We start from the raw sequence: 23,149 nt of genomic DNA, 5'->3' as shown, positions 1-23,149 counted from the left end.
ATACGGTAGCTTAGCTGCTGAGATCGAGGTCGCGAGTTCGATGGGGGTGAAGTGCAAAAATTTTGCAGATCCCACACAATGTGGGAATCTGTTATGCGAAAAATTTTGTGGGCACCTGGCTATCCAGCATTGTTCGGGGTTCCGCAAAACGATACCAGGTGGACCAACGTGTTCCTGTAAGTTCCTACATGTTAACGCAAAGGGGAAGTACTATCCTTGCTGTTTGAGGCCCGAGCTGGCTGCCTGAAGACAAAAACATTCCGGAGCAAATATACGCCACAGGATGAGGCACGTGTGTGCTGCAAAAAAAAAAAAAAAAAAAAATCCTGAATCGACTCGGCACATCGTCATGGAATGCCAACATATTCAGCTAGCGATACCCGTCGGAAGTGTCCAGCTTCAGGAAGCATTGGGATTCAAAGGTGGAAGGGTTAACTCTGGTCAGCAGTCGAGATAAGTAAGATACGATTATAGTATTGGTGGAAAAAAAAAGCAGGGAAGAGATCGATAGAACCAAAGTCGTTACAGGCATACTGTGCAATATATAGATAGCGGTTTTAATTATTTAAGAGATAAGTATCAAGGAGAGATGGTCAAAATGCTAGACTACTATACATGTTTGTAATACGTCATTAGCTCAAACAGGCAGGGACGAGATCGCGCATGCATTTCACTTTCCGAACGTTCGTTTGCGCTCTCGTGATTCGTCAGCGCGGCGAGGCAGGAACGCCCACTGAACAATGCAGGTGGTTATAGTGCCAACCTTTCCCTTCTTCATAAAGAACTACTTCTCTCTCTCTCCTTTCGGGAAATGGTGCAGCCTCAAAGCGCGAGCTGTCGCAAAGCAAGACGACAAAGTTGCACGGACGCGCCAAATGTTTTAAAGAGCTGGCATGGCTTTGGAACGACAGAAGCATGCGTGTCATCGTTGCCTACAAACAACGACAAAATAAGTGCCGTCATGGCCTAATGGTTAGAGCACCCGGCTGCTGTGCTCAACGGCGGAGGATCGATTCCCACATCGGCCCCACATTATTTAAAGCGAGGCGAGACAGGAATTTACCTACCGCGAACTAGCAAGAATGAGGCAAACAATTCTTCGCATTAAAAAAAGAAAAAAATTCGGAGCTTTTCCTCTATCGCGAAAATAGGGGTAAGCGAAGCTTGTGGCAAGGCGACGCTGTTGCAGGCGGAAGTTCCGCTTCGTTTGCCCTAAACTCAGGGTCGGCGGCTCATCGCTGACGTTTCGCCTGGGCTTCGGAAGTCCTCACGCTAGAATCGGACAAGCTTCGCTTACCCCCATTTTCTCGACAAGGGACGGGCTGGTGATTTTGTCATCTTTGGGTCCCACGTGTGACAAGGGTAGTTCAAGGGCGCGTTACAGGTCCCCGAGCTAGGTAGCCACCCTACCCGAGCCCACAGGGGTATGCACCCATTGATATTGGACCCTTTCTGCACTATGACCAGGATCGGCCCACTTTTCAGCGTGACACCACCGCCGCAGCCGACACATGTGAGGCAAAAACGCTCGTATATTTGTTTTTATGAGCACGTTAAAGAACCCCAGCTGGTCAAAATTAATCCGTAGTCCCCGACTATGGCGTGCCTCGTGACCCAGAATTTAATTTAAATTGTTTCCCCAGGGAGCAGTTATACGGAGCGAATCTCATTTGTCCGCCTTAGCTGATTCCACAAAACATAAGTGGCAAACGGCCACCTGTGCTTCCATCCAGCGATGCGCAAGCCGTCGGAGTGGCGCCGCGCGCCGTCTGATACGCATCCAAGGCAACGCGGAAGCGGTAGGCGCGTGGCAGGCGCCGCGAGCCACTCGGCAAACACACGCGTCTTGCCCACACGATGGTCGTCGGGACTCCGTCCACCACCGCGTTGTGTCTATCCGTGCGACGCCGGGCCGCAGTGGTCCCGTCGCCGCCGGTGATCTGGACACTGTGCACACTTTACGAAAAGAGCCAGTGAACGCGCAGCTTTCCGCGATGCGGGTTTCGCTTGGCGCCGTTGATTATCGGCTAGCCGGCAGAGGCACGGACTGAGGCGACGCGCTCTGAACGATGGAACCGACCGCGCGCCTGGCTGCATCGCCGTCAGGAGATAGAGGGCCGCGAGTGCCAGTACTTTCAAAGATCCAGAGCGCCGTGGTGGAAATTTTATGGAGCTTATGCACGCTTAGCCGTAAATCGGACAAGATAGCTCTTCTGCTGCTCCAGTTGTCCCAGCCCTGTAAGCGTCACCTGAGTTCGACGTGGTGCTTGTCGCTCACCCGGACATGTCTCTTGCCTTTAGTCCTGTCTTGTGACATAGCGCAGCGGAATTTTGAAGGCATCGTCGTCCACTGCCGTGTACGGGACAACGGATCGGTGGCGGCACTTTGCTGCATGCTTGATGCGACTTGATCGATCCTCTTGCGAGTCGCTGCACATACGGTCTCACGAGAATGACCGCGCGGTCTCCATTTGTATCTCACTGAAATCGGCTCATGTGAAGTACTGTACCCGTTTCCGTGGTGTTAACGACACCTCTGGCCTCGTTCGGCAGGCGGCCGCGACGACGGTTCGGCCGCGTCCTCCCCGCTGTCTCCGGTGGCGGCCGGCAGCAGCGGCGCCGCTTCGTCGACAGACATGGGCGACATGATGACTCGCGTCTACGCCTGGCGGTTCGTGCAGTTGGCCCTGTTCATACTCTACTCCATGACGAACGCCTTCCAGTGGATCGAGTACTCCATCATCACCAACCTCGTCAAGGTGCGTGAACTGTCCACCTAGCTGTCATCATCATCATCATCACATCCTATTTTCGGTTCACTGGAAGCAAGAAGCTCCAGTTACTTCTGTGCTGCATCAGCAAACTCAACTTTGGCTGTGAATTTTTATAATAACCGCTTTAATTCTGTGCCACCCTCAGCTATGTTTCCCTTTCCTTGACAGCCATTGCTAGAATGGCTGCTAGACCGCCGGTTATAAGTATCATATATGATACAAATGGCTCACCTTTTTTTTATTTTTGGCTACTAGTGTGCAATTTAACAATGCATCAATCTGATGTAGATTTCGTACCGACTTTCTTTCATTACCAGTGAAGTCATATGCAATGTAAGAGGTCACGTGATGCACACTAAAATGTATTTGCCGCTTGCAATAGCATATATGCAGCACATTTCTTGTGATATCAGTGCAGAGGTAGAGACAGAAAAAAAGATAAATTCGGGTGGGCTGTGTCAGGGACACAGCCGTAGTGGGGTGTGAAAACGTCTTGTGCATGCTGCTGAGGTTGCATGTATGGGCCACATGGGTACACAAGTGACATTTATTCATGCATTGCAAAGCTTAGATGCTTAATTTATGACACAGCTAGCAGGGGTCCCATCTAAACTTGCAATTATGTTTGCTCCCTACTCATAGTAGGCCCACCGTAGCCAAAGGAGGTGGGCACAGATTAACATCCCTCTGTCTTGCTGGCCGAGTCTCTTCAGGCCATTTCTGGATCCTACGTATCGAACGCGGGGTTGCCATAGCCAAACAACTGTAAAATTTTTGCAACAAATTGTGCACTTGTAAGCCTTATAACTCCTAATGAGCCCAATGAGTTTGATGGCTTTACCAAGCGGTCCCCTATGCTGACCAAATGAAAGATGTTTTATGTCAAGAAAACTGCTTGCCAATGGGCCATCGTTGCGCTGTACATGATGAGAATGCAATGTCTTTTCTGCCATAGCAAAGAACACTTTCGTTTGTTGCAGTTGCATTTGAAAAATGAACAATTCTCCTTTTGCTTTTCATTTTAACGCTGCAAAAGCCTCAAGAAACGAAGCAGTTTTGGTCGCTTAATATTCATGCAAAATTTGTCATAGTCGGGGCACTGCAGAACAAAAAAATGAAAAAAAATTTTGATTGAAATTAAGTTTTTTTTAGATGCTTTTTCTGATTCCAGTCACATCAGTGGCCCTCTCGTAATTTAATTATGTCAGTGCATTCCATTTGCCCTGTTAAAACCATCATAGTTGTCTGCTGTTAGTAAAAAAAAAGGTCATTCATGACTACGGTTGCCAACTGTCCTGAATTTAGCGGGACAGTCCTGAATCTTGAGTAAAATTCCTGAGTCCTGACTATACCCTGTCAGGATTGCTAAGTGTCCTGACTTTTGCATTCTTTTTCATGGAATTACAATCAAAAACAAGATGTTCTTTTTAAAATGGCTGATAGCTCGGTTGCACTATCCTCTCTTTTGTCTCCTGTTGCATTGTCATAAACCTAAAGACCTGCCACAGTGGCGTAGGGACTTTAACGTTGTGCTGCTAAGCCCAAGTTCGCGGTATCAAATTCTGGCTGCTGAGGCCACATTTTGATGGGGGTGAAATGCAAAAACGCCCGTGTGCCGTGCATTAGGTGCACGTTAAAGAACCCCGGGGGGTCAAAATCAATCCGGAGTCCTCCACCGCTGTGTGCCTCATAACCAGATTGTGGTTCTGGCATATCAAATCGCATAATTTTTTTTAAACATAAAGGCAGTTTTGTTTTTGTCACGATTCTAGTTCTGTTGTAGACCCTAGTCCTAACTGTTCACAGTAGTACCTCTATCTGTATATAAGTGGCCATCTTGGCCAGGCATCTACTGCACCATTCATTCAAAGTTCCAGCCCTAACTTTCCATTTGGCAAGCCAACAAGGACCGCTAAGATCTGGCCGGTCGCGTTTGCGAAGCTTGAAGGCTACTGCACCATTCATGTCGTAAATTGCGATAGGGTAGAACTAAAAAACATGTGCAACTTTGTTGCCCATACAGACTCAAAACGGGTGGGACCTGGCAATAACAAGGTCAATTGTTGACCACCCCTCTCTGCCCTTCTCTTCACCGACGCAACGTTGTACACTCAAGAGTTGGCAATCCTATTCATCACTTGAACACTTGTACAGTGCAAAGGGTAGTAAGTAATGTAAAGTCAAAACATAAATGCTAGGATTAAGAGATTAATGCTCATTTTTGAGCTAATTTGTTTCGAGTGGCATACTTAATAGGCAGAGCTGATTTTTTCTGTCATCTTGCTTTATTTCATGTAATTTGTATTATTGTGCACAGCAAATAAATGTTCCTTTAGAATGCAAAGATACATGAAGTAACATTGCTGCAACTTTTGACCAGCACTTGGACAGCAGGTCCGTTTTCTATATCTTGCTTGACATGCTCAGTAACATTGAATAAAATTTAGAACATCTGATGAATTACACCGGTGATACATTACTTATACCAGCTGCTGTAAACATGTGCCCTTTAATTTAATTTCATCTATTACAGTTACTGATGTTATGTAAGAAGTGGTTTTACAGTTAGATTGGATTAATGTATGTTGTATGCAGGACTACTATGGCATAGATGAGATCTCGGTGAACTGGACTGCAGTGGTGTACATGGTGACCTATGTACCACTCATCTTCCCAGCTTCCTGGCTGCTTGAGCGACGGGGGCTTCGATTTGTCGTTATCCTAGGAGCACTTGGGACTTGTGCTGGCTCATGGATCAAGGTTTGGTTTCAGCACGGCTTCACGTGTTTATTTTATCACATTGTTTTCGTTTTGAATACATCTTTTTTTAGATGAGCTTTAAATTGGTAATTCACTCCACTAACACCTCTATAGCAAGCAACTGTCACATGAGGAAGAAAGTGGCAGGACGAGGGAACAGAGTAAATTCTTGTTAAATTTTTTTGAAGTGTGTGTCACTAATTTGCCAGTAAACCAGCTGAACTGTCTTTTAGAAGAGCCAGAAACATGTTGATTTAATTGTTTACTTTTCCAAGACACTCACCATGTTAGAGGAAAAGCACTGAATGTTTACTTAATCATAATAATCTCATTGAAAAAGGTGATGTACTATGCACATTGCATCTTTTGGAGGGCACAGTTTAGCATTATAGCACTAACCATGTAGTATGTTTCAATGTTTCAGCAGCTTGCACACCTACACTTGGCGCTCACCAAATGGCATGTTACTCACATTCCTAGTCATTAATTGTGTGTAATTAGCGTTAAATGGCACAATAGATGCTAAGACCATCTTGTGCAAACTCTAGTTGGGCATCTTCGAAGGCTGAAAAAGATGGAAAAGGATGAAATGTTGAAAGAAAGTGACTTCACTTCCTCCTTTCCAAGTTGCGTTGTCGCTCTGTCTTTGCTTTGAAGATGAACATCCGCCACCTTTCCAAACTCGCAATCCTGCTTGAGTTGCACCATACAAAATTCAGTCAGCTTGCCATTGGTCGCACTTAACTTGACCAGTGACCAACATGTCTGCAGGTACTTAGTGTGGAGCGTGACCGGTTTGCGGTATGCCTGGTGGGCCAGACCGTGGTGGCCGTGTCACAAATCTTCATCCTGAGCATACCGCCGCGCCTTGCGGCCGTCTGGTTCAGTGCACAGGAGGTGTCTCGAGCATGCTCCTTCGGAGTCTTCGGCAACCAGGTATTTTGTAGCTAATTTCTCAGTGCGCTGGACAATAATGTTAAACATGATTAGGATGGCTTTGTTGTGATAGCAATTATACTTATGCTCGAGGTATGTTCACGCTGCCATTGTGCTGCCACGATATCAATGTGCGGTCCATGCGTGGAGAATTAGGTCTCCAGAGACATGCACTACGTTTGACTGTAAAAGCCATGGAGGAAAGAAAAAACAGGAGAGGCCCTGACGTCACGTTTTTGAAGCCGGAAGTGCAGCCATGTTGGTGTGCCATCTCTCTTTGCGTCTCGAATAAGGGGTTCTGCAGCTCGCCAGAGCAGATGGGCGCGAACTTCGAACTTGCATTGTTACGAGCCGCTGGAAATGTGGGCTGCCAACGCATGTCAGAACAAAGCCTACGAAACTTCTGTAGCAGCATTAGTGAAGCAGACGCCCTCCTGTGCTTTTCCGTGGCACATTGAACATGACGACGAAGACCCGTGCTGTGATTGCTTGAGTGTATCAGTTGTTGGCTAACACTCACACTCACAGACCCAAAACAGAACTTTCAAGCTTACACACCACACTCTAAAGTCAGCTTTTCTCGCTAACAAAATGTGCTGCGAGAAAGACACTGGCGGAAAAATCTTATCTTACTTTTCAGAGACCGAGAACAGCAGCGAAAGCTTCAGGAGTGCGGTTGCTATGGCAACGTTGACATTTGGGGTACCCGTCCCAGTGCTTCTTTGCGAAAAACAGCACGTGACTTTCGTCACACTTTCTCCGATACGTCCGTGCAGCCGGGGCCTCTCCTCGGTTTCCTTCCTCCATGGTAAAAGCAATGAAGCCAAGTGCACACACTACCATGCTCCGCTCAATCAGCTCTGCTGAAGCCAGGGCAGCAATCTGGCCTCTGCGTTTTATTGAGTGTTGTGTGTGCACACAGTAGTGTTTCTGCTAAGCAGCTGTGCACATGCCACACGGTGGCACGTACACTAGTCTGAGCAGACCAGATAGTAAACATTGAGTTAAGTCTATCTAATTCTTTCTTTGGGCCCTGAGAAACACCAGCGATTTTCGTCAGTCTCATCGCGTGCACCATTGAGGTGCAAAGCCATTTGCAGCGCTCCTCATCACGCCGCCATTCTTAGATGCCTTCAGCTGTAACTATCGAATTTAGCTACTGTTTTCAATGCTTTGCCTTTGGGCAGAACTCATATTCTTGCTGGTTTTGCACTTAGTGGGAATGGATTTCCAGCAGCAGTTTGTGTTAACATCTCCTGGCCGGTCAGCATACCACCATTTCTTACTTAGAAAATGATCTTCTGAACTCTCCCAATAAATTTGTGAGGCTGCACCCATTCAAAATAATGCACGAATACAGTTTAATTGCACCTGAATGCATGCAATACCAACTGCTTTATAGGATGCCATGGTATGCGAGACGGTTTACCTTTTAAGTCAAACGACATACCGTGAAAAAATATGTAGATACAGAGGCATTCTTTCGCACTAGATGCCTATTTGAGTATGTGGCAAACCTACAAATTTGACCCTGGGTCAGCAAATGGTGTGAAATTTGGGTATTGTAACCTTAGGCACAAGTACTAAGTGCAATTCAGATGTTGCTTAAGTAATAAAATTCAGAAGAAAAAAAGCCCACTAGCTGCAGACACACTGGAGAAGGCTTGAAAATATTTTGTGACATTGGTTAGGGACCGACTTCTCATTTAACAGTACAATACCATTATCTGATCAGAGAGCATAAAGCCAACATTAGTAAAACCTTGTAGTGTTTAAAGGTGCAATGTCAATTTTTCATTCAACGTGCTTATCGAGTAGAGATGCAGCAAAAAAAAAGTAAAAAGATTTGTACCCACTGTAGGCTTAGTGGCTATGGTGTTGCGCTGCTAAGCAGGTGGTCATGGGTTTGTTTCCCGCTGCGGTGACCACATTTCAATGGTTGTGAAATGCAAAAAACGCTTGTACGCTGTGCATTGGGGGCACAATAAGAAACCCCCCAGGTGGTCAAAATAGTTCGTGTCCCCCATTACGGGGTGCCTCATAATCAGGTCGTGGTTTTGCCATGCAAAATCCCAGAATATATTTTATTTTTTAATTTAACATAACTTTGTTCTGTTGAAATTAGTGTTGTATGTCATTGTAGTTGTATGTGCGTCTGTCTCTCTTCCTGCGACTGCGGCAAAACACACCTGCAGGGATTTGCCATGTGTTTTGGCCATCTGTATGTCGTAGGCACATGGGCAGAACCACTCTAAAGGGTTTCAGACTGCAAAATAGCTTCTTGAAGTTTTGTGCCTGGCATTTGCTACTGTAGTTAGATCAGTTGTCCCAGCTAACACAGAGCAAAATGTAAAAAAAAAAGAAAAAAAGTGAAGCTTTCTGGGCAGATGAAACCAACTGTGCTTTTAGCAACCTCTTGGGAAAGCCTCCAGTATTTCTTGTGTTCTTATCCATAGAGTAATTAGTACTGCTTAACCCTTTCTCTACTGCTGATGAGTATAGTTGTCACTGAAATTTGTGCCAGTGTAGATAATGAGTTTAGTGGTCATGAGGCCACGATGTATCTCGAAATCTTTGAGAAATTTTGTACACATTTCATCATTTGCTGTGGTATAGAAAGGGTCAATTAACCAACTGTTTAGTTATGAGCCTTATGGCCCTAATCTCAGTGCAAGGTTTGTAGTCTACATTTGACAACCTTTTTTTCAATTGCTTGCTGCACTTCCCATTTAGCAGTTCTTTTTTATGCTTAAAGGGACACTAAAGGCAAATATATTAAGCCCAATTAAGGTAATATATTAGTGCTCAAAAACATCTAAGGTGTAAATATTATTGCGAACAATGTTTTAGTAATCGAGAAATTGAGGTGAATACAGGATGTTGATTAGAGACTCCCCTAGGACATTCAAATACTACCACAATGACAAAGGCACTCCTCATTATACTTTTGTCACTAGTACTCAACCACTCATAATAAAAAGATCATTGTATTGCATTGCAAGACAAAAGGAAATGCTACTTGTCCAGTTCTGTTTGATTTTTAGAGAAAAGAACTTACTGACCGGACCCTTGAAAATTGAACAGACCCTTGACATTGAACGGACCCTTGACAATGATGTGGGCGGTCAAAAGATTTTGTTTTCTCCCCTCTGCGCCGGCTGCGCTTTCACATTTCAGTAGCTTCATTATCACATAGTGCTGCGCTGGTGTTGCTGGCTCTCAAAACTCGCACAAACTGCAAGTAGCAGAGAATGCCACGTCCATGTGATGTCACGGGATTCCTGAATGGTCCACACCACTTGACCAAGAGCAGCTGCAGTGGCGAATCCAACGCTCTGTCTTGGCTTGGTTTTTCCATGGCCGTGCGTTTGCGTTCTGTGCAAAAAAAAAACGTAGCACCGACTGTTGGGTGCCGTTTCACTCACGAGCGGCAGTAAAGGGTGGTTATGGCGTATGCAATGTCACCACTCCCCGCTCGATTGAAAAACACATCTCAAACAACTGAAAGCGATGTTTTAAAATGTGTTGTACAGTAAAGTTTATAATTAAAAAGTTTGATAATGATATCGGTACTAAAACACTAAATAAACTGGCGGCTTCTTCAGGAAACTGCTAACATCACACAATTGGTCTCTCGCGCACAGAAGACCTTTTTTTTTTTTTAAATGCAGGCCTTGTGTTAGCTGGGACACCTGTATTTCACAAGATGGTTCAGTTAGCAGCCCTCTGAGGTAGCAATGACTTGAGAATTAAGAGTTGTTTTGCAGCATGTTAGATGTCAGATTTGTCCTTGTTAGCTCTGCACAATTCGGTGAGCTTAAAGGATACACTAAAGAGAATAATTATTTGAGCTGTATGAGCAAATTACCCCCTCTGCAATAAAAAGAAAAAAGGTAATGTGCCGTGAGAAGAGGCTTGGTAAGTGAGAAAAGATGCAAAAACAAAATACTAGTGGTGATGCCGCCTTGAAGTTTCTGCACCAGCTTGCCGCGAGGTCACAGATCTTGGCGGTATCTGGTTGTTCTTAGTCAATATTTATCGGTAAAAATTGACTGCATTATGCTCTAAATGAGCCAAAGACTGAACTTATTGAATTTCAAGAACATTTACTGAGCCACATTGGCCGAAATTGGAAAAAAACTTTGACATCCATGATGTCGCACCGACATAATAGTGCTGGGGTTTCGGGGTGAAATGAAAAAAATAGAGAGACATTTGACGTTACATTTTCTGTTGTAGTAATCAACCTAGTACTGTGAAATTAATGAAAATAAGAGCTTTCAAAGAATATTTTGTCAGTTCAAACTGATGTAGTGTTTCCCTTTAGTGTCACTTTAACACGCTAAGTACATAGTACACGTGCAGGTCATATTTGACTCTCATTTAGACGTTTCTTGCACGGTATAGTTTTTTTTGCTCAAATAAATAACGTAATTTCAAAAGCTGTGAGAAATTTAAAGTAGGCACTGACTTACCGGTAGTTCATATATGAAAGTGTGTGAATGCAAAAGTTTTAATTTGTTACCATTCGCTGCTGGCTCGTTACAGTTGGGAATCGCCCTGGGATTTTTGATTCCTCCCCAAGTGGTAACTGGATCTCCAAAAACTGCTGAAGGCCTGGAGGAGATTGGCCATGGCTTGAGCCTCTTATGCTACGGGGTGGCCATCTTCAGCAGCGTAGTGCTTGTTGGCATCCTGCTTGGCAAGTCAAGCTTTTGTTGTAATAGCAGCGCTTCTTGCTGTTGCTTGGACATTGCACACACCCACAGGGTGCTCCAGCTATCATGCACCAAGCTTTAAAACAAGTGAAGCCTTCTGTGTGGATGAAACCAATTGTATGTTGTTAGCAGCAACCTGAAGGAGCGTCCAGGAGACAGTTTTCTCAGGCAGTCACTTTCGGGGGATGTCACTTTCAGTGTGTGCTGATTGGCTAGTTGAGCAAAACCGCTCCCATCATCCAAGGGCATCGTGTACTAAGTCACGCGAAATTGATATTGCCAAAAGTGATCGTCTGAGGGTACTTCCCCAGTATTTTCTGTGTTGTTACTGGTAATTAATTACTTTGTGATGGTTACAGTGATGGAAGTGTTGCGCCAATTGCGCCAAACTGCATCATGAAGGAAATGCTGCTACATGCTGTGCCAAAGTGTCATGTATCGCAGGTGTTGCACCATGCCTGCGCCGACACACACCTGCTTGGAATAATTGCAGAAAAAATCATTTTGATAAAATTTATTGTGGTGAAAAACTTATTTTATTGGTTTTTACAATGCCTTTTTTACTTACAAAGGCAGGATATAAAAAAGGAGGAAGGGGAAGTTGTTTGTCTTCCCTTCTCCACCACTGGGGAGTGCCACCTCTTCAAACAATCACTCAGGCTAGATTCATGACTTGAATAAAGTTTTATTCTTGAAAGGTAATTGCTTGTACATATCAGCAAATGTTTACTCCAATTTCAACTGCATGAAACAGTGCAAGACTTGCTATGCATAATAGACCTTTTACTGATTAGCAAGTCTGCTTCTCTGCACTGCACATTTGCCGGAATAATGGCGGCACCGATCAACGTTCAACTGAAGCATGTACAGCTAGCAAGTAAGTGCTAGCTGCACATGCTGGGGTTTGTCTCTTGTGCATGGTTTCATCACGAGAGTCATGTCTACATGTTTTATGTCTTAGTACAAGCAAACTGTGCTTGTGCACACTATTTGTAAAGAGGACTATGCCACCATTAGTTCGGCAAACTGCCTCGCAAGAAAGCTGGCTTATGAAAAGGGTCTATGCTGTGTTAGGTATCGTTGCACAGCTTTGCATTATGGCTAAAAGCTCTTAGAGTCACTTTTCTTCACATAATTCTTTATGCAGGGGTTCAGTGAATGTGTGTGCCAATCCTCATGTACTGCATGTCCCATTTTTTTTTTCTTCAGGTTTTCGTGATAAACCACCTCGTCCACCAAGCAGGGCACAAGTGTCCCGAGAACAGGCTGATCCAACAGGGTACTGGCACTCTATGCTGAACCTGCTGCGTAATGTCAACTACATGCTGTTGCTGGTCACTTATGGTTAGTCTACCAAGTTATTTATAAATCATTAAGGAGGGCTGTAATACCTAAATATTAAAATGGAGAATATTAAGCATCGAACTAAAGGCAAATGCTTTCTGCATCTTAGTAAACCCTTGGATTTCTTCATGCTATTTTAATTTCAAGCAATGAGTTGTGCCCAAGTGCAGCAAATGCATGATATGCTTCACACTTTGCTTCTGTATGACGGTGCATTGTGAGGCAATTAGTATTCATGGATCATTAGTACGTTGTTTTGTTGTCATTCACACCTGCTGTGATGGCCCAGTGGCTATGGTGTTGCGCTGCTGAGCACGAGTTCACAGGTTTATTTCTCAGTCGCTGCAGACACATTTCAATGGGGCTGGAATACAAAAACACTTGTTTACCGCGCTTTGAGTGCCCGTTAATAAACTCAGGGTGTTAAAATTAATCCAGAGCCCTCCACTACAGTGTCCATCGTCGCACACTTTGCAGCTTCAAGACGTTAAATGTCAAATTTTTTTTTTTTTTATGTGAAAGCGTCAAATGGCCCATTGAGCGAAAAAGCAGGCTTCTGTCATCTGTAGCAGCGAAGCGGTAGGTAAATCCCCATTGGCTGCGACGCCACGGCACGAGCATGCCTCGACGGGGCAGAACGGTGAAAGGGAACGCCTTCTGCCAGGTGTTTTGTGAGGGGAGAGGGCATCACCACAACGCCAAATCTAAAAGTGCCAAACGTCTCAAGACACTCGCTTGTCCGCGACAAATTGATAACTCGGAGGACCACTCAGTGGTGTTCAGTTGGACATTAATGCTTTTGCATTCACAACTCGTAAGAAGCGCTTAGGTGTTCTCGATTTTTTTTTTCCATCATTCACATTGCAAAAGTTTGCCTTTATTTTCTTCGTAGACAAATGTAGCAAGCACCATTGTCAAGTATGGCGCTATGCAGCAGGTTAATACGATAAAACCTCTATATAACAAACTCACATAACAAAAATATTGGATATAACGAAGCAAATCTAAAATTTGGTTGGCCATGCTTTTTTTTTTAGTAAGTGGAATCCCACTGCTATAACAAAACAGAAAATGAGAGATTCGAGACAATATTGGCTACACGTTTTCGAATATAGCTCAAAGTAATATGTTTAGTCTGTTAGCAAGAGCAACTGTAAGTGGCAAATTCTGGATGCGCATACGTTAGGGCAATGGCTTGACTTGGCTGGCTAACAGCTAGGAAGACAACATGCCAATCATGTGTGACCACACCGATAGCATGGTTGCATATTGACGATGGTTCAAAATGCATTTGTATTTTAGCATTATTCATATACCATGTGTCCACATGGAAAGCTGCGAATGGGTAATCAAAATCGATAGGAGACCCTTAAATGCGAAAGGAGACCCCGATTAGCGTGGCAGTCGTGCCACACTTCACTCCGTTTGCAATGTGCTGCACGAACGGGACAGATTGTCCGTGCCAGCCAGTGTGTCGTGAAATGAAAACACGTATACAGCTACGCCAAATCAAATTTCGCATTAGGGAGTATCCTAATTGTCGGTGAGCTGAGGTTCTTTGCCAGGATTTGTAGGTAGATGTCACTTCAGTTGCTGCAGACCAATGAATAATGACACGTTGTTGCGAATTCGCTTTATTGTAAAATGATAATTTGCAGGTTATATTGAACTTATTGTTCATAGCTTGGCGGCGCATATGCATGGCCATGTGGCATGTGCTCCTCCCGCTGACCCTGGCACTGGCAGAGTGCCAAATGCACACCGCGAAGAGGCAAACCTTATGTTATGTGCGCCTGAAACGGGCCAACCACTGATGACAAAAAACTGACGATTCACCATTACAGATTCTGTATCGGCTGCTGTGATCCTATTTGGATGGAGCCTTAAGTACCAGTTAAATAGAGCAAAGCACATTGTCCTCTGTAGTACCAGCAAAGGCACCTTTAGAAGCGAGATTCCCCAGTAAAATGTCCCCACATCTCGCAAGTCTCCAGTAAAAGTCCCCAGATCTCTCTCTAGGGACTTTCTGGCTTGGGCAAACACGAAAAAGAAGCTCTCATTATATGCGAGGCTGATAGATTCAGTTACTATTTCAATATGGTGGCAGCAGGGCCACATTTCCAGCGATCCAGATTTTAGACGACAGCGCAAATTGTAGGAACTAATTAATAAGCCTTTGCAGGTGTGGCAATGTTGTATTTGTATGTGCATAATCCATGCCAAGAATTCAAAGAATTTAACAGTAAAGGCAGAATATTTCGCCTTCAGGTGTGACTTTATGGCAGCGTGGCATGCATTGCCGTAGTAACATTATAAGGCGAAATTCACTCTGTCGTGAAGTCACACCTGAAGGCAACATTCGCATATAACCCACAGGGATTATTCTGAAGTTTCCTATTATGTGGTACTTTGAAATAATTTGTCGGCTGCTCTATGTATATCGCCTTATATTGGTGTGCATACTTAAGTCCTTTTTCTCTGGCCTTATAATCAAGACGGCACCCTTGCCTTATAATCAAGACAGCCTTATAATTGAATAAATACGGTAACTTGAGCATGCTGTTTTCTGTTACAGTAGTACTGCTGAAGGCCTTATTACTTGTCAGTATGACTCATAGAACCTGAATGGTGGCAGTACTTTGCTTGGTTTACTTTATTGGGGACATTTAACTAAATAATACTATACCACGCTGGGTCATCACTCTAGGACATCCGATTAGGATTTATGCAGGATGAGTGCTTGCTGTAATACCACGTAAAGCAAACTGATGCTTCCAGCTGACTAATGTTGTGGTGCCGCAGTACTTGCCACAAGCAGCAATCAGTGTGTATATATAGAAGGCATATGGCATATGCAACAACAAACAGCATCACTGGTGGAGATATTTAGTGACACTGTCATCAGCTATTATGAGCTAAGAACTCATAATATCTGAAAGTTGCTCATCTGTTCTCTTTAAGTGTACCAAAATACTTTCATGAGGATCATGCTGCTGCCAACATGCTTATATCAGAAGATAAGTGGAATGCCGTGATTAATTGCAATGAAAGTTCTGCACTCTTCGTTGTACACAGTGCCACGTTAGGTCCCCAACAGCACTGTTCCTCATGTCTGTACCTTTTTGTATCCTCTTATGCATGAAGCTAGTATGTCTTGAACTCTCCAGTAAATTATTAAAAGGATCCATAACATCAGATATGAGAGACACAATGTTGTTGTGGGCACATGACATAAAAAATTTGTTTTTCAATGTGGTCATCAATCGGACCATAACTTGGTTCTTTTATTTTTGTGTTGTACAGGCATCAATGTAGGCACCTTCTACGCCATCTCAACGCTGCTCAACCAGGTTTTCCTGTCGTATTTCGAGGGCCAAGAGACAACCGCTGGCTGGCTGGGATTGTCCCTTGTTATATCTGGCATGGTTGGATCGGTCCTCTGTGGCATTGTGCTCGACAAGACACACCGCTACAAGGAGACCACACTAGTTGTCTACGTGTTCTCCTTGGCAGGCATGGTAGCCTACACATTCGTGCTGGATACGGCCACCCTGTGGCCTGTGTTCTTTGTCACGTGTTTACTTGGGTAAGAACCAGCTGTTGTAATGCACTGTCTACTTACTCTTCAATTGGTTAAAAGCCAACTACCAGAGTTTTGCACTCTTTTCATTTCATATTAGCGCTACAGTAGTAGCATTGGAGAAGTGGCGAAACGTGCGTCATGAGCTGCACTCTCGAGTTTCTTTGGAAATCGCCAGATGGCAATGCGGTATTACGAGCCTAGAAAGGTGATTCGCAAGCTTTCGCTGTGCTGTAAAAAGTTGGTTATCATCTAAGTTTTTCTTGTGTAAAGAGGTTGTTTAAGTGTCTTATAGCAGGCGGAGGCTCTCAGCTGACCTTGCACGCAGTAATAAGTGTACCAGGTGGTATGGAGCTCAAAATTTACACATAGGCGCGGACGATATCAACAGGACTGACTGAGGTCACCGATCATGAGTGACGTGTGTCTTTTTCTGGAAGTGTGAAAATTCCTACCGTGACTGTACAGTGTAGAAAATATTTGACTTACATGTCATTGCGCGCAGTATTGAGCTTATGGACAGTTAATTTGCACAAGAGCTGCAAGTTAATTGCTCGGTTGCACGGTCAGCATTTGTTTAATTATTGTTGAGCTCCCCAAAGAACAGAAGAAAAATTGGCTGAAAAAAATAAATACTGAACAATTTTATTGCGGACATCGTACTTCACTGTGAATACACTTAGAATACGCTACGAAGTGAACAACTGTTTAAGGTTACACAATGTGAACAAATGTCGCGGACGCAGTGACATTGCAATTGAGCGCAGAAAAGTAAATTAACGTGAATTCTCTTATGCCATTGTTGCAAAGCACTAGTTTACACTAGTTTGGACAGCTTCCCAAGTTTTTTAGTTTTGTTCTCTGCTGTTCCATTTTTTTTTTCTTTTGCCTTCTGGTGCATTCTCATTAAAATTACATAGTGTGGCAGGTTGGCCATGATTGTTTCCTTGCATTTTTGAAAAATAATTTATACATACAGTTACCATGGCAAAAGCAAAGTAGAATTTTCATTACTGGTGGCCCTGTATAAACAACAGCGTTGTATAATATTGCAAGGGATGTGCTTTATATTATCCACCAGCGACCCGCATTCTCCGCGTCGCTAGTGGAGGGACTCCTGCCATTCTTGGAATGTGCACCGCCCTCATCTGCATTGCTGGTCATCCCACTTCCGTCCAATTTGCCGTCATTGAGAAGTGCCCCCATGACTTAATCCTCGGCGTAGATTTTTTGTACACTCATGTCCACTCAATATAAAAAGCTCTTCGTTTCAACCATCAACCCTTTAACAATGGCGTAGTTTAGCCCCCAGAACCAATCTATATTCAGCAAAATAAGTAATTAAGTAAATGAGCTGGGAGCAAACAATGCATTAGTCAAGCAGCATGTGCTTATCCATGATAGCCGTCTATTTTAAGCGATAGAAACTATTCAGCATCATTCAGCACCTCTCTATTCTATTGCACTACGGCGTGAAGCTCTTCATATACGGTCGAGATGGAAAAATACAGTTTGACTGCTCATGATGACCACGACTACATGTTTTCACATACGACGCAGCGGAAAAATGGGCCCAGACTACCGCTGCTGCAACCTTGTACAAAGCAGCGGCAACTTGATAGCAGTAGTGAAGCGCTTGGACCCAGGGCTAGGCAAAGATACCTTGCAATTGTATCATGATGTAATACAAGATACTCGGACAACAAGTATTTGAGATACAGATACGAGATACTAATGCAGTTATTGTATCCGATACGATACTTTCCATTTGTATCTTATGGTACTTTGATACATTCGCAAATTTCTTATTATAGATTTATATAATGTAGCAGCAAACGTGTATGCTTGGAAATTTCTTAACTCTGACCAGCCTTCTTTCATTTAAAAGATGAATGCTGTTAGTATCTCAAAATTTTTGTCTTGCTTGTTCAAAGTATAATATTTTCATTCCGAAACAATTTATTGGGGTTGCTTTAGCTGCTTAACATGAAAGCTCTTCATACGCTGTTGTAATTGATGGGAGTTGCTGCTCTGGGGGCTTGCCTACCAGCTATCAGTTCACCATCTAATTACAAGAACGTCAATAAGAAGCCTCTGCACGGTGGTGCATATACTAATGCTGTGGAGTTTTACCTTGTCTGTAAACGTATTACCATTTGTCAAGACGGTGCGAGTGCCACCACGTGACTCTGCTCCACCAATAGGAATGCGCGGACCTCATTGCCTGCCCTCGCTGTAGGGCTCTGGTGGAAATATAAAAGAATGTCGCTACCTTTAGTTTTGTTCAGATGGCTTAGTGGCAGCAGGATTAGCTTGAGAATGGAGTTCAGCCAACGTATGTTGCGATAGCAGTATCTTGTACCTTAAGATACACAACACATTCTTTCATGTATCGGAAATACAGATACTGATACACATCTTGCCAGAGCTATCATGATACAGATACAAGACACCCCAAGAGTATCTAAGATACTTTCTGGACCGGACCAGGACGAGGGCGAAGTTTTCTTCAACTGTGAGGCTTTTCTTTCGAGGAACCCGTATGGGTTTCCTTTGTAGCAATTGCTACGATTGGGTGGATGTCTCATTTTCCCTTTAAGTATCTAAGATAGTATCTGAGATACATGTATCTTCGGTACTGCCAAGGGCTGCTTAGAGCATTGGCGAAGCGGTGCCATTTGACCACCTCTCCTAGTTCTACCATAGTGATTAGTACTAACTATTTTTGCGTAGCGCTGTTGGTTCACTGTTATGGTTGTATTCTGCACAAAGGGGAGTATGAGCATCTGCTTATCAGTGACATGGAAAAGTTGTTGACTATGGGTTCAAAAACTTACAGAGGAGTTTGCATGCAACCTGCGCCAAGGAAATTAATATGGAAAGTTGACATTTGCTCTGCACTACTCTTTAAACATAACCCTTTATGGAAAAATGTCAATGTGGCAGCTTTGGCGCTACAGAATCGATACCAAGACAAGAGTTTTGAGAAACACAGTTCAGGATGGCAGACGACTAGGCGATGTGATGAGATTAGGAAATGCGCAGGTATAGGGTGGAGTCAGCTCATGCAAAATAGAGGTAAATTGAGTTCACTTGGAGAAGCCTACATGCTGCAGTGCACATACGTTATGTTGATGAAGACAGAGTTGATTTCAGCTTTCTGTTTTTTCAAATTTTCTGAGCCCTGGATCTCTTGTTCCAACTTTAATTTTCCAGAGTTCAGATGGCAGAAATTGGAGCTGTGAGGTTGATTCATGGCAGATACAGTTAATTATATCTTAACAATTAACCACTCACAGTCGCTTTAAATGCTAAGTGTAGGGCTTGTCAGCTGCAGTTAATGATGTCTCCTGAATGGTTGTCATCACTTCTCACAATTCATGTATGTGCAGCGCGGGTCAGGAATACGCAGCGTATCTCTCACGTGTCTGCACCGTTGACAAAACGGAAACACGCGTTGGATATAGCACAGAGTTTTGAAGTACGAACCTCGGATTAGTGAAGTCTTTTAAAAGACTTACTCGGGTATTAAGAACAAAATGCACCAGATATAATGAAGTGTCTGCAAAGTCTTCAGTATGTTTCGAGCAGTAGCAGTCGAGACCCATAGGATTGCAAAGGGTGTGAGAAACTTCATTGTAGAGCTTTGCAATCTTTAATCTACGAGTTCCTCGAATTTGCATATAATCTGCGAGGAATTTTGTTCTTGTTCCACCAACTTTACCCTCCACTCCCTGAACTCGACTCTATCCATTTCTCCACTCCCCACAGCTGCTGACCTATGTGCAGGGGTCAGGCTTGCACTGGGAATTTGCAGTCCAGTTGTTCCTTGTTTTTTAATGACCCATGACTAATTGTTTGTAAGCGTAAATAAAACAACCCATGTTTGCACCTGTGCATTGCATGTTGCAGGTTCTTCATGACAGGCTATCTTCCACTGGGATTTGAGTTTGCAGCTGAGGTAACCTTTCCAGAGCCTGAGGGAACATCATCGGGCCTCCTCAACGCCTCAGCACAGGTTTTTGGCATCCTCTTTACCATGGCTGCTGGCCAAATGCTTGTCGCATATGGGGATCGCACCACAAACCTTGCACTGTCGGGTGCTCTGCTTGCTGGTTCCATACTCACAGGTATGTGAATTTTAGTGGTGTGCAGCATGCATGCTCAAGCCATTCTTAAAATAATTTGTTAACTTGCTCCTCACCTGTTATTCACATTGTTTGTTAATTGCTTGTTCATTTCGTTCCAAGTACTGGATCATGAGTGAGGTGTCTTCAGGGCTACCTGTTGTGTAGTGCGTTGTCATAAGGTGCATTATCAGTGAAATAAGTGTACATTGCTCTTTTAGACTTTGGCGTGTGATAACATATTACATTTTTAATTGATTGTGGTGTGTTAAATATTGTAATGGCATTCAGTATTCCTTGGTCGGCATGTCAGGTTGCTGCCTAAGGATACTTTAGTTGACTAAATAGGTGAATGTCAACAAAAAATTGTGTGGCCATGTCTCGGGATACATGACAGTGCTCTGGAAGAAGAGGATTTCTGTTCCAGATGTCACAAATTTTAAGCATATGTCAAAACATTTGCATGCTATGAATTTTTACTGCTTTTCGCGCAAAAAACTTGGAGGTCAGCCACAGAGGCAGTGAGAGCGACGCCTCATTCTCTTGATGCACCTGGCACTTCTCTGACATGAGGAGAAAAGGCTGTAATGTGCGACAAGTAACATAACCTTCCCATCAACTATTTGAAGTGTTCTGTTTAGTCATTCTTCTAATTATTTAGATTTTGTCCAATCCTGAGCACCATTGATCTGTGTCCATTGTAATCCTTTGTTTCAAGTAATTTACTGTTGCATGCTTCCACTTTTGGCAATTGCATTGTGACGAACACAAAAACATGTGGTAAAATCAATTCTAAACACAGTAAAAAAAAAAAAAAAGTTTCAACATAGGTTGTATACTTGGATCACTTTAAAAATAGGCTCCCAATATACACTAAAAACGTATTGATCATTTCATGGGATAATAAAGTTTGTACATTTAAGCGTGCATGCACACATGCACGCACACACGCACGCGCGCGTGCGGCGAATCAAACTAGTGGGAAGTTAGTTCACATGCCTTTAGCGAAGGAATTATGCAGGTGCATCTTTGTGTTATATATATTTAAGGAGGGGTTTTAAACATGCTGTTGCTCTTTTACAGCTCTCATTCGCTCAGACTTAAGAAGACGTCATGCCCAACTGCAGTCTGAACCATCAGCCATTGTGTCCACATGACTATTGCGACTTGATGATCTCGACAGCATCGACCTTTTGTAGGCCAGCAGCCTCATCCCTTCTACCAACAGCTGTAGCACTAGTGGCAGCGTGGCCATCAAGAACTTTCCATACCTGTGCTGCAACCACTGGCGCACCTGGCGCACCAGGAGTGCGCACTCAAAGACTGCGTTGACTTGTGTCATGAGGAATGGTGCTCGGCTAGTGTGCACACTGCTTCAGTAAACAACATCAGAGCGAAAGAGAAATGACGTTACAGAAATGAAGTCGAGATGCAGGTGCAGGTCAAGTGTGATGCCGATCGCCTTTCCTGTACGGACTCTCCCATTCTGCCGTCATTTACTCAAGAGACCTATGACTTACATTGTGAGCATTGATAACTGTGCGGCTAGGCATGTATGTTTGTTTTGTTATTCTGTTACATTATGTATTTAAAAAAAATTGTGGCTCTTTTAGGCTAGCTATGCAGAACGGAAGCTCTGAAAGAAAAGCTTTGCTTGCGAACATGCATAGGATTTGTTCAAAAGCTGTTGTGGTGTCTCCCCTGTAGCAAGACATATTTGGTATTCCATGTTTAGGGTACAGCAGGGTAACCCTGGACAAGACAAATTCATGTGATCTACCTTCCTTCAGCATGTTAAAACAGTTCAAAGTAGCATACTAGTGTTAATGTTTAAAGAAGTGTGGAGCAGGACATGGAAAAGTGAGTGATTCCATGTGCACAAGTATATTTTTGAGGATGGTGCTCACTAAGCTCGCATGAAACTTGCTTATGTATTAGCTGTAGCTGAAGATGTAATTAAGACATAATTTATATCTTCCATTTTCCTGTAGCCTGTATAGAACCGATATATGTAATTAATGTTGTTAAAACTTTAAACATGACCATGCAGGGGTGCGACCATGTTCCGCTACTTGAAGTGATCTAGTCTAAAGACCACCCTGTAGGCTTGTGCGCGGCCAAAAGACACATTCAGGGTATTGCAGAGCTGTACTTGTCTTTCATATTTACAGCAAACTGTGTTCACAGATTACGTTCTGCACGATCTCTGGTGTCATTACTTCAGGTAACACGGAATGAACAAAAATCTTCAGGTGCTTCCACAACCATGTGCTTTCAGGTAACAGCTGCTATTTGAAGTGCTTCCGTTTATGATGCAGCAGGATTTGATGCATTGTACTGATGGCTTTATATAAATGATTGGCGTAATCTGTGTTCTCTTTATGTGTCTTTAATTGAACCGTGTCAGTGCATCCATTGCATTCTCTTTGGTATAACTTGGTACCAGTACAAAAAGATGGTGTAGTACAACATTGCTAGACTAAATTCGTGTGATTGACACAGTGTAGGAGACAGCACATTCTTTTGTGGTCATTTTGGCATGTTCTATCATGTGCACCAGCTATGACTTGCATCAATTAATTCTGAGCAAATTTCTGTGTTCCCAAAAATCTGCAACCCTACTTTATGCCTTTAGTAAGCAATTTTGGCATTCCTTCTATTAAAGGTCATATCAGACTTGTACAAGATATTTCAAAAATGTATTTAGGATAAGTTACTGAGTATTGCGCAAAAAAGTAGGTGAATGTAGTAGTACTAAATACTTATAAAAAGTATTTCGTTACATTCAACATACTTACAAGATACACTTATGAAATTGGAAAAGAAGTTTAACAAAATGGTGTACGGCCAAAAAGTTTTATCTGCGTGCAAGGTCCTCAACAGAACAGCAACATTATGTCGCAGGAAGAG

General features: G+C 43.4%; 1 protein-coding gene across 2 annotated transcripts in view; it reads left to right on the top strand.

The window, feature by feature from the left end:
- Nucleotides 1–22,608, top strand: part of LOC119442744 (feline leukemia virus subgroup C receptor-related protein 1-like) — a 64,351-nt gene extending 41,743 nt beyond the window's left edge. For both annotated transcript variants that reach the window (XM_037707744.2, XM_037707743.2), the window contains exons 3-10: nt 2,554–2,759; nt 5,370–5,534; nt 6,306–6,470; nt 11,019–11,172; nt 12,398–12,532; nt 15,836–16,118; nt 20,025–20,242; nt 21,323–22,608. In XM_037707744.2, coding sequence (XP_037563672.1) covers nt 2,554–2,759; nt 5,370–5,534; nt 6,306–6,470; nt 11,019–11,172; nt 12,398–12,532; nt 15,836–16,118; nt 20,025–20,242; nt 21,323–21,396 — 1,400 coding nt within the window. In that variant the 3' untranslated portion in view covers nt 21,397–22,608. The remainder of the gene's footprint in view (nt 1–2,553; nt 2,760–5,369; nt 5,535–6,305; nt 6,471–11,018; nt 11,173–12,397; nt 12,533–15,835; nt 16,119–20,024; nt 20,243–21,322) is intronic.
- The last annotated feature ends 541 nt before the right edge of the window (nt 22,609–23,149 follow it).

Source organism: Dermacentor silvarum, chromosome 2 (genome assembly GCF_013339745.2).
Source record: "Dermacentor silvarum isolate Dsil-2018 chromosome 2, BIME_Dsil_1.4, whole genome shotgun sequence".
NCBI classification, from domain to species: Eukaryota; Metazoa; Arthropoda; class Arachnida; order Ixodida; family Ixodidae; genus Dermacentor; species Dermacentor silvarum.
This window is presented reverse-complemented; position numbering and strand designations above follow the sequence as displayed.